The sequence below is a fragment of the Trichomycterus rosablanca genome, chromosome 16 (genome assembly GCF_030014385.1).
Source record: "Trichomycterus rosablanca isolate fTriRos1 chromosome 16, fTriRos1.hap1, whole genome shotgun sequence".
Classification (NCBI taxonomy): domain Eukaryota; kingdom Metazoa; phylum Chordata; class Actinopteri; order Siluriformes; family Trichomycteridae; genus Trichomycterus; species Trichomycterus rosablanca.
In genome coordinates this window covers 17,691,469-17,704,068 of record NC_086003.1, presented here as the reverse complement: position 1 = coordinate 17,704,068, position 12,600 = coordinate 17,691,469, and the positions used below count along the sequence as shown (strand labels likewise).

The following is a 12,600-nucleotide window of genomic DNA, read 5'->3' as shown; positions in this document are numbered from 1 at the left end:
GCTCAGCCAATCAGATTTTAGGACCGGAACTATCCGTTTTATAAGCTGATATTTTTGCTATTGTTCTATCATGCAAATCTAGTCATACAGAGCCTTTGATGCTGTACTGTGCAATATTCGTGCATAACGCACAATGATTTTAATCAGAGAGAGAGGTCTGAGTAACAGGCAAATCAGTCCAGCCTAGTGTTTGTAACCATGCTCCTCAATTTTTGAGTCCCTGAATCTTTTGATAAATTATGTTATGTATAGATGAAAAAATCTTTGTATGTGCTAGTGAAGAATGTTCTTCTTAAACTGCTGAATTGTTTGTTGACACATTATTAGGCAAAAATGGTGAGCATGATTATTTAAGCATGATTGCATAACCTGTTTATGATCTTCTTTAAATATTCCCTAGTCGCCTGGATTGACAAATCACTGCTTTCTGTATTTATTAACATTTAAACAGTCCCTGCTCATCTGGAATGAAGGTTTATATTTAAGGGTAAACGAAAAGCTTTAAATACTTACTACAAACCGACTGTTGACTTTTTCGAGAATTTGTTTCTCATTTAGGGCCATAGACTCGCCTTTTCTCTTTTTGATCCGCTTTTTCTCCAGCTTCTTGCAGGCGTACATCTTGCCTGTGGCCCGCACCTGGCATGCACAGACCTTTGGTGTAAAAAACAAAGTAAACAATTTAATTTAGACCACCAGAGCAGAAAAGTTGAAACATTACAGCAGTATGTATTATAATGAGTGCTCCTTCAAAGTATTTTATGAAGTAACAAACTTTAACTTTTAATAAACTTTTACAGTTTACATTACACAAATTGTAAGATGCATTGTGTTTTGGTTTTCAGTGTCAAAACAGAAGAATTAATAAACCTGAAACTGTGTGAAACTAATATCCTAATGTAAGCAACACATGTACAGTTTGGGTCAACAGGAGTCTTGCTATTTTAATGATTTCTGTAACTGTTCTGTCCTATGTGTCTGAATAATTGGAACACATTGAAACTGGTAACAAATATACGTTTTTTTCAAGTTTTCCATGCTGGGTCAAAATATACTTGACGTTTCAGTAGTGTGTAGGTCTTCTCAATAGAGTTTAGCCTGAATTAGCCATTCCAAAATCAACTGGCCAACTGAAACATATAATTGAGCCCAATATTTAGTATTTCTGTCCTCATTGTCCTGCCCTTTTTCCCAACCTCAAATGGCTCCCAATGACATTGCCGACTTGTGAAAATGCATCATCCACTAAGATTTGTACAGAGCTCCTAAAATTGTCCCATTGTAATGCTAGTACTTCATACGAGGGATCTTCGAAAATCTTCGCACTTCTATATTTTGGTTGGAAACGGTGAGTGGGGAGGAGTAGAAATTGGTCGTGTCTGAGAGACTGAGAGGGAGCTTATAGTCCGGATTTAGCGCCATCTGATGTCCACCTTCTTGGACGCTCAAAGAAGCTTTAAGTGGAAGAAGATTTTCATGTGATAATGATATGAAAGTAGCGGTGCGTCAGTAGCTAAACGCTCAACCAAAAAAATTTTTTGCTGATGCCATTAAAAAGTTGGTACGATGCTGTGAAAAATGCAACAGAAGGTGACTATGTAGAAAAGTGATGTAATTTGTTTTTAAAATTCTTAATAAATAGAGTTAAAAAGTGCGGAAACTACAAAAAGTTAGTTTCAGTTATTTAATCTCAAAAGAAAGTGTCTAAAATAATGAAAATGCAAAGATTGCCATGGCATAAATGTGTCTGTTTGGAGCTGTTTAAAAACTAAACATTTTATTTAATGGTCAATGACAAATAGGAGTTTTTAAAATGTACAACTAAAAATAGATCTATCAAAATCAGTATGGACTATTGTGATTATTTCTTGAATTTAAAATGTAAAAGGTATGTTGTTATTTAGCAAAATTGCGAAACTGTGCAATCATACATTAGTAAAATGCAGTAAAATATTATATACTGCATTTTTATAATAGAAATTACTTTTGAAATGTATTTATTTAGTAAGACTTTAACGTCATGTTTTACACTTTGGTTACAGTCATGACAGAAACGGTAGTTACCTATTACACAAGATTTATCAGTTCACAAGTTTTTAATATCAAACACAGTCATGGACAATTTTGTATCTCCAATTCATCTCACTTGCATGTCTTTGGACTGTGGGAGGAAACCGGGGGACCCGGAGAAAACCCATACAGAAACAGGGGGAACATGCAAACTCCACACAGAAAGGACCCGGACCGCTCCACCTGGGAATGAAACCCAGGACCTTTTTGCTATGAGGCGACAGTGCTACCCACCGAGCCGCCCCTAGATTTAAAATGTGTGCCCACTTGGGAGAGTGATGTTTAATGAGAGGACCTGGCTCAAAACTGACATTTTAATTCTTAGCAAATGTTCGATGGGGTTGAGACCAGGGCTATGGACAAGCCACTGAAGTTTTTTTAGTCATGGTGGAAGAGGAAAGGGCCTTTCCTAAACTGTTGTCACAAAAGTTGGAAGCATATATTTGAAATAATATGATTGGATATGATTAATAATCAATAATAATTATTGTATATACCTCTTAGCTATGAATGTACCTACAACATCTAAACTCAATAATCAGAATAGTGTCTACAAACTTATAGCTAATAGTGCATATGAAAAGACAGGTCCTGTTATGACCTAATACACCGATTTTTTATAAAAACATGCCAAAATGTCTTTTGTCTGTTGTAGCACAGGACAAATAACAAAATCAGAACTGTTAATCACATTTTTTGCAATTTTGCAAAGTAAAATAATGTATTTTTACACAAAACAATGCACATTATACCACTGTCCCACATATACGAGTATACAACTTACCTCACCGAACCCGCCCTTTCCCAATACCCTGTACTGACGGAATGTGTTTTTTGTAACTGGCTGTCTGTTGAGGAGAGAGAGAGAAAGAGAGAGACGTCAATAGCTACAGTTACTATATAACAGGCTGCCTTTATTACTAATAAATGTAATATAGTTAGATCATGACCATGCTTTTATGTTACACAACCACAGGCTGATCTTTACACAATGAAATTCAGGTAGACCGGATACATAAATACATAAAAGCACAGCTTACAGCTTACATAGTCTGAATCATTGAAGGGTGGATGCAATTTCTTGTAGCATTTTCTGTCTGTCTGAACTATTTTGGATGGGATTTGTTCAGATTTCTAGGGAGCTGATCTCACATATTTATGGGCAGATCCATTCCCTGCGACTAGCTTCTCATACCACTATTAAATCCCGTTGGGAATCCGAATTAGGGGAGGAAATCTCAGAGAAGCTGTGGAGTAGGGCATTGAAGAAGGCTCATAAATCATCTATTCACGCTAGACATGGCCTTATACAATGTAAAATAATTCACAGATTCTACTTAACTAAACTTTCTCATATACATTAGAATAAAGATCCCATATGTGACAGATACCATCAAGCCCCAGCAAACCATATTCACACATTCTGGCCCTTATCCTCTTTGTTCCCGTTTTGGTCAGAGATCTTTAAATCTTTATCTGAGATAACAGGAAAACCTATTGAGCCCAATGCTCTTACGGTTTTGTTTGGGGTGACTCCCATATCATCCCCTATTTCGTCTACGGGGGCTGATTTTATATCATTTGTCACTCTCCTTGCCAGACGACTGATACTTCTTAAATGGAAATCACCCATACCTCCTTCCCATCCTCTATGGATCAGAGAAATTATTAATGTGATGAAAAAGTTTGGGACCGTTTCTTAGAACACATTTACTTCTTACAAAATTGTACTCTAGATTGTCCTTGATTGGTTGAGCTGGTTGTTCTTTCACCCTCTCCTTTGATTTGCATTTCTATTTGGTGGCTAATGCTGATTTAGAATTTTATTTCAATAAGACATGGGTGTCATGAAGTGGGGGGCTTGCTAAAGTGTGTATTCGATCACAAGCACCATACATAACCTGCATACCAATGGTGTTAGAAGTAGGAGCAAATAGTGAAGCATGAAAACAATCCACTTGTTCAAATAGGTCCATAAAATAAACTTAAGGTGGTCCAACGATCTGTTACGCTAGCCCACCACCGTTAAGACCCAGGATAAAATCTCAGCAGTGCTATGGGGCCGGCCAGGCATCTACACTGACACCTTGGCTTGTCTGGAGGGTGATGGCCGAAGCCCTGCGATAGATTGGCGCCCTGTCCAGGGTATTTCCACCATGACCCTAACCAGAATGAAGTGTTAATGAAAATGAAACAGGAATTTTAGCTAATTTATGATCATTTACATCAAACATACTGCTTTTAAAAATGCTCTATTTAGAGCATTTTTAGATCTAAATAGAAGAAGGCCTTTATTTGTTATATATACATATACACCGATCAGCCATAACATTAAAACCACCTTGTTTTTACAATCATTGTCCATTTTATCAGCTCCACTTACCATATAAGCACTTTGTAGTTCTGAAATTATTGACTGTAGTCCATCTGTTTCTCTGCATGCTTTGTTAGCCCCCTTTTATGCTGTTCTTTAATGGTCAGGACTCTCCCAGGACCACTACAGAGCAGGTATTATTTAGGTGGTGGATCATTCTCAGCACTGCAGTGTCACTGACATGGTGGTGGTGTGTTAGTGTGTGTTGTGCTGGTATGAGTGGATAAGACACGGCAATGCTGATGAAGTTTGTAAACACCACACTGTCATTGCTGGACTGAGAATAGTCCACCAACCAAAAATATCCAGCCAACAGCGCCCCGTGGGCAGCGTCCTGTGACCACTGATGAAGGTCTAGATGATGACCAACTCAAACAGCAGCAATAGATGAGCGATCGTCTGCGACTTTGCATCTACTGGCCGAGGTGGACCAACTAAGTAGGAGTGTCTAAAAGAGTGGACAGTGAGTGGAGACGGTATTTAAAAACTCCAGCAGCGCTGCTGTGTCTGATCCACTCATACCAGCACAACACACACTAACACACCACCACCATGTCAGTGTCACTGCAGTGCTGAGAATGATCCACCACCTAAATAATACCTACTCTGTGGTGGTCCTGACCATTGAAGAACAGGGTGAAAGCAGGCTAAAACAGTATGTAGAAAAACAGATGGATTACAGTCAGTAATTGTAGAACTTCAAAGTGCTTCTATATGGTAAGTGGAGCTGATAAAATGGACAGTGAGAGTAGAAACAAGGAGGTGATGGCTGATCAGTGTGCAGGTGTACACCCCTGGAGCAGACAGGGTTAAAAGCCTTGTCCAATGACCCAACAGTGGCTGCATAGCAGAGCCTGGATTTGAACCAACTCTTCTGATTTATAGCCAAAAGCTCTACCCACTAGGCTAGCACTGTCCCTTTGACTACATCTTTGACTACTCTTGTTTCTAACGTACTGATCTAATTGTGCAGTAATTGAAAACATCTACACGATTAGTCAAGGTCTTAAAATTACAAGGAATATGAATACTTGTTTGTACTTTTGTAGTATTTTAATGTGCTTTGACCCTTTTTTTAAATTTGGTTTAACATAATGCCCAATGTATTTTTTTTATAAATTAATTCCAGAAAAGTTGGGACATTTTGTATATTGCACTAAAAACAATCTGTGATTTGTTAACTCTCTTGCATTTAACAGTGGTTTCTGGAGTCCAGATTCCCTGAATCCTTCTACAATATTATGTATGGTATATGGTGAAAGTCATAAACTATATGCATTATTGTGTTAAATGTTAAATATGTTTTTTTTTTAATTTGCTTTATTATTTTTTTAATGTTTTTTTACATTTTGATGCATATAACTTTTGAAGACTGAAGACACCAGTTCTTTTTTTTTTTAAGTGTTTTTTCTTATTTTTTTTCAGTGACAAAAAGTTCACAAGTATTCCTAAGTCCCTGTGGTGATATCAGTTACAGAAGCATTCTGGTTTTCAGTACATTTGAAGAACTACAGGTCAACAGCAATCAGTAGTGGTTTTTCCAAATTCCCTAAAACTTCTGATACTATGAAAGTGCTTATTAGCATTGATGGTAAACTACTGGATTATTTATTTGCTTAAGCATTTTGTGGTTAAGCCGCAAGCCTTAACCCACTCTTTCTCATAAAGCACTTGGCCTTTCTTGCATGTTCCTTTCATACCAAAGCATAATTGTGTTACATTTATAGACTTAAATAGGCCCTGTCCCATAACTTTACTGTTGCTATTTTAGAGAATGAAGATGTGAAACAGTCATACCTCTCAAGCCACTTCCATTGTAGAAAGCGGTTGAAGTAGATACTGTCGAGGTAGTCTGCAAAAGGGGCCACGCTCAAGTAGTCATGGATCAGTCTAGAATAAAAATGTAAATACAGCAGCACAGCTGCTTTAATATAAACTCATAATAACTAAGTGCTAAATAAGAGGAATTTCAGCTTGTAAGGGAATCTTACTTGGTACAGTCCATGAAAAGTTCTTTACAGGCCTCCTGTTCCAAGCGCTCTGCACATTTAGATACCATCTCCTCTGGCACCTCAGGGACATGGTCTTCTGACTGTGCACACACAAAAGCAAAGAAAGAGTCTTCTGGTAAAGCATTTTCTTCCTAAATGAAATTAGAAATGCTACTATGTGCAAACTTGATAACAGTAAAATTCTGCAATATTAAATATAAAATTTTCTAATATACAACGACCAGGCATAGCATTATGACCACCTTCCTAATATTGTGTTGGTCCCCCTTTTGCTGCCAAAACAGCCCTGCAACCTCTGACACCGTTCTATCAGAACCAGCATTAACTTCTTCAGCAATTTGATCTACAGCAGCTCATCTGTTGGATCGGACCACACGGGCCAGCCTTCACCCCCCACATGCATCAATGAGCCTTGGCCGCCCATGACCCTGTCACCGGTTTACCACTGTTCCTTCCTTGGACCACTTTTGATATATACTGACCACTGCAGACCGGGAACACCCCACAAGAGCTGCAGTTTTGGAGATGCTCTGACCCAGTCGTCTAGCCATCACAAATTGGCCCTTGTTAAACCTTGTTTCCTGCGTCTAACACATCAACTCTGAGGATAAAATGTTTACTTGCTGCCGAATATATCCCACCCACTAACAGGTGCCGTGATGAGATAATCAGTGTTATTCACTTCACATGTCAGTGGTCATAATGTTATGCCTGGTCAGTGTAAAACCCTCTGTGAAGTGTAACTGATTAAAATATGATGAGGATGCTCACAATATATTTGAAACATCTATCCCCACCTCCAGTACTAACTGGAATAGCAAAGACAGTATAGAGTGTCTTTATTATTATTATAAAAAATATTTTGAATTGGATGCCTCACAGCAACATGGGACTGAGATTCAGCCCTACCTCTGGTCACTTTCTGTAGGGGCTTGATATGTTTACTTAGTGTCTCTGTGGGTGTCGGAAGGTGGACTGGCTGCTCTAACTTGTCCCAAGGTGTAAGTAAGTAAGTGAATGTATAAGTATTAGTTGCCCTGTGATAGACGGGTGACCTGTGTGATACCCTGCTGACTAGGGCACAGTGTTTCCTGGTGGGGTCAGACATCCCTTGACCAGGTCAAAGCAGTTAGTAAAATGAAAAAAATCAATAAACAAATAAAATTAGAGGATTTCACTATTGGCTTCACTTAATTTGTATGTAATTTGGGTTACTTTTACTTTTGAGCTAAAGAAATTAATATACAGTGTATCACAAAAGTGAGTACACCCCTCACATTTCTGCAGATATTTAAGTATATCTTTTCATGGGACAACACTGACAAAATGACACTTTGACACAATGAAAAGTAGTCTGTGTGAAGCTTATATAACAGTGTAAATGTATTCTTCCCTCAAAATAACTCAATATACAGCCATTAATGTCTAAACCACCGGCAACAAAAGTGAGTACACCCCTTAGTGAAAGTTCCTGAAGTGTCAATATTTTGTGTGGCCACCATTATTTCCCAGAACTGCCTTAACTCTCCTGGGCATGGAGTTTACCAGAGCTTCACAGGTTGCCACTGGAATGCTTTTCCACTCCTCCATGACGACATCACGGAGCTGGCGGATATTCGAGACTTTGCGCTCCTCCACCTTCCGCTTGAGGATGCCCCAAAGATGTTCTATTGGGTTTAGGTCTGGAGACATGCTTGGCCAGTCCATCACCTTTACCCTCAGCCTCTTCAATAAAGCAGTGGTCGTCTTAGAGGTGTGTTTGGGGTCATTATCATGCTGGAACACTGCCCTGCGACCCAGTTTCCGGAGGGAGGGGATCATGCTCTGCTTCAGTATTTCACAGTACATATTGGAGTTCATGTGTCCCTCAATGAAATGTAACTCCCCAACACCTGCTGCACTCATGCAGCCCCAGACCATGGCATTCCCACCACCATGCTTGACTGTAGGCATGACACACTTATCTTTGTACTCCTCACCTGATTGCCGCCACACATGCTTGAGACCATCTGAACCAAACAAATTAATCTTGGTCTCATCAGACCATAGGACATGGTTCCAGTAATCCATGTCCTTTGTTGACATGTCTTCAGCAAACTGTTTGCAGGCTTTCTTGTGTAGAGACTTCAGAAGAGGCTTCCTTCTGGGGTGACAGCCATGCAGACCAATTTGATGTAGTGTGCGGCGTATGGTCTGAGCACTGACAGGCTGACCCCCCACCTTTTCAATCTCTGCAGCAATGCTGACAGCACTCCTGTGCCTATCTTTCAAAGACAGCAGTTGGATGTGATGCTGAGCACGTGCACTCAGCTTCTTTGGACGACCAACGCGAGGTCTGTTCTGAGTGGACCCTGCTCTTTTAAAACGCTGGATGATCTTGGCCACTGTGCTGCAGCTCAGTTTCAGGGTGTTGGCAATCTTCTTGTAGCCTTGGCCATCTTCATGTAGCGCAACAATTCGTCTTTTAAGATCCTCAGAGAGTTCTTTGCCATGAGGTGCCATGTTGGAACTTTCAGTGACCAGTATGAGAGAGTGTGAGAGCTGTACTACTAAATTGAACACACCTGCTCCCTATGCACACCTGAGACCTAGTAACACTAACAAATCACATGACATTTTGGAGGGAAAATGCTCAATTTGGACATTTAGGGGTGTAGTTTCTTAGGGGTGTACTCACTTTTGTTGCCGGTGGTTTAGACATTAATGGCTGTATATTGAGTTATTTTGAGGGAAGAATAAATTTACACTGTTATATAAGCTGCACACAGACTACTTTTCATTGTGTCAAAGTGTCATTTTGTCAGTGTTGTCCCACGAAAAGATATACTTAAATATCTGCAGAAATGTGAGGGGTGTACTCACTTTTGTGATACACTGTATATGACACTGTATACCTTTGGATTTAAATACTTGTCGAGGAGCTCCTGTCCACACTCCTTCCTCCTTTCGTCTGGAGCTACTTCATACTCTGCCTACAACAGCCAAACAAAAACACAATAGTGTTAATTTAAAGAAACTGTATATGTGAAAATGAAGAATGACGTGCAGAAACTTTTAACTAAATAACAAAAATATAAAAGCAGAAAGTACCATACTGGTCGTGCGTACTTGCATAGCCACACCCACACATGCAAACACTTGAATAAAATACAGTAAATGGTATGTTTTTAACTCTGTGGCAACATTTCGAAGAAGGCCCTTTCCTATCCAGCAGTTTTGGAGTACAGAAGCTTTGGCATTTAGCAGACGCTTTTATCCAAAGCGACTTACAGAACTGTGGCAGTATATTGTTTAAGCAATTGAGGATTAAGGGCCTTGCTCATAGGTCCAACAGTAGCAAATTTGTTTATTAGGATTTTAACATGTTTTACACTTTGGTTACATTCATGACAGGAACGGTAGTTACTCATTACACAAGGTTCATCAGTTATATTGAACACAGTCATGGACAATTTAGTATCTCCAATTTACCTCACTTGCATGTCTTTGGACTGTGGGAGGAAACCTGAGCACCGGGAGGAAACCCACGCAGACAGGGGGAGAACATGCAAACTCCACACAGAAAGGACCCGGACCGCCCCAACTGGGGATCGAACCCAGGACCTTCTTGCTGTGTGGCGACAGTGCTACCTTGTGCCCCCTACTAGTCCAGTACCTTAAGCACTAGGCTACAACAGCTCTAAGCAGTTGAAATGTCAACTGTGTTTCAGTCAGTGCCTGATCTCACAAATGGTCTTTTTCAACTGCACTTGAAAAAAATGGGTAAATAAATAAATATCACCTTATAAACACGCACAACTGATTGTAGTACCATGTGGTAAAAGGTTTTCTGGTCAGCAAGATTTCGCCACCCAAAATACACCATACCTACTGTGAAGCATGATGATGGCAACATTCTGTTGTGGTAGCGTTTCTCTTTAGTGGGAACTGAGCAATTGATCAGGATTGAAAGAAAAACAGATGTTGCCAAGTGCACCCAAATTCTGAGGAGAACATCCAGCCCTCTCCTAGACAGCTAAAGATGAGCAGGTTTTCACCTGCCAGCACAACATCAACCCTTAAGACACCACCAAAAACAAAGCAGCAACTTAAGTATAGGAAAGTAAATGTCCTTGATTGGCCAAAATCAGTAAATACCCATAAGGTATGTGACTGAACTCAATTCTGCAGCAAAGAATGGTTACATATATTCTAGAAATGCCAAGCCACACGTGACCTATCCAAACAGACTGATGACTACTCAAATTTTCAACCCTGTTATTCTTTTTTTAAATTTTATAACTCTTGCCTTTTCTCTCATTACTTGACTTAACTTATAAACTGAATAATAAATTATGAACCGAAGACTGCTGTACTTTGGGGAACTATCAACGCAGTGATGCATACTACACACTATTGTTTTATTTTCACATTTCCTGCAAATGTCATAGCAACCTCACAACTTCCTCACCCCGCTACTCTCCTTATTACTAACACATGCCTAAATAAAAGAACCCTCTATGAATTTAGCCAAGACAAGGACTGTTTTCTCCAGCGACCGCAGTCGGTTGACCTCAAATTTATCTGCAGGATATATCCTCAGCGCCGGCTCTGATAGAAACGCTGCTAAGATAAATTCACGTCCACATGCTACAATGAAGCCGATTATCACATTAAAGAGCTTCTTTGTTGGATACGTGACGGATTTTTGTGAATAGCTTAATTTGCCTTCATGCGGTTATGGGAAGTCCCTCGATTAGAGGTCAAGACATTGTTTATGGTTTATAACATATGTTTGTCAGTTAGAACTGCTTCATCGAAAGAAGCAAACAGTGATTTGTGCAGATGTGGAGACTTGTAAGCACAAGACAATATTTAGATAAGGTCCTGACTGCAGCGGCTTATTAGAGCTAAGCTAACAATGAGAACCGCTCACATAAGTTTAAGAATTTCATTTATCAAAAGTAAACAAAGTGCTTCAAAAGAAATAAAACCTTTTAACTAGGTGTAGAATAGGGACATCAAGGCCGCTCAGGTGGCGCAGCGCTAAAATACGCTAGCACACCAGAGGTTGGATTTCGAATCTCAGCTCTGCCAACCAGCTGGGCTGGGCGGCTACTTGAACAACATTTGGCTGTTGTTCATACAGGGTAGGGGGGTGGCACGGTGGCTAAGTGGGTAGCACTGTCGCCTCACAGCAAGAAGGTCCTGGGTTCGATCCCCGGGTGGGGCGGTCTGGGTCCTTTCTGTGTGGAGTTTGCATGTTCTCCCCGTGCCTGTGTGGGTTTACTCCGGGTGCTCCCGTTTCCTTGTGTGAAGATAAACTACCGTTTCCTGTCATGAATGTAACCAAAAGTGTAAAAACATGACGTTAAAATCCTAATAAACAAACATACAAGGTAGGGAGCCGGATAGGGACCTCATAACTGATGCAATTACGACCTCTGCTGGCTGATTGATGGCGTCCGCACAGAGTAGAGGAACAATGGTGATCAGGGTGGGGCTCTCCGTGCACAGGGCTGATTCGCATATGAACTCGGCTGGTGCAAGTGAAAAAATGCAGCAGGCTACTGCTCACGTGTCAGAGGGGACGTGTGTCAGTTCGCTCTCCTCAATATGGGACGGGGGTCAGCACCAGTAAAGAGGAAGCATAACGCAATTGGGTACAAATTGGAGGCGCCAAAAATCAGGAGGAAAAGGGAGAAAATGCATTAAAAAAAATTTTTTTTAAAAAGAATAGGGACATCAAAAGTGTCTGTAATATGAAATGCACATTTAAAAATGTATACATTTTGTTTATTTTTAAAGTTTTTTTTATTGAGAAAGTTACATTTGCAGAACAGTTCCGTCCAATTGAGCGTAATAAAAGTACTTGACACACCAGTTGTACAACAGTGTCAGACAGCAACCAATAAAAGTCAGTTGTTATTTCAGGTTTGTAGTTTTCTTTACTTTAAGTCTCTGTGTCTACTTAAAATAAAAAATCCTCAAGCAAACAAACATGTAAATGTATTTTTTTTTTAATTAATCAATACCAGCTTCGAGTTTTGGGCCAATACAGTAGGTTACAGCAAGAAGCTCCTGGGTTCGATTCCCAGCTTTCTGTGTTGGGTTTGCATGTTCTTTCCGTGTCCGTGTGGGTTTCTCCCACGGTCCAAAGACATG

General features: G+C 40.0%; 1 protein-coding gene across 2 annotated transcripts in view; it reads right to left on the bottom strand.

Moving 5' to 3' along the window:
- Positions 1-12,600, bottom strand: part of grk6 (G protein-coupled receptor kinase 6) — a 60,887-nt gene that overhangs the window by 16,494 nt on the left and 31,793 nt on the right. For both annotated transcript variants that reach the window (XM_063011052.1, XM_063011054.1), the window contains exons 4-8: positions 9,351-9,428; positions 6,436-6,536; positions 6,242-6,334; positions 2,855-2,918; positions 514-654 (exon numbers count right to left, since the gene is read on the bottom strand). In XM_063011052.1, the coding sequence (XP_062867122.1) occupies positions 514-654; positions 2,855-2,918; positions 6,242-6,334; positions 6,436-6,536; positions 9,351-9,428 (477 nt within the window). The remainder of the gene's footprint in view (positions 1-513; positions 655-2,854; positions 2,919-6,241; positions 6,335-6,435; positions 6,537-9,350; positions 9,429-12,600) is intronic.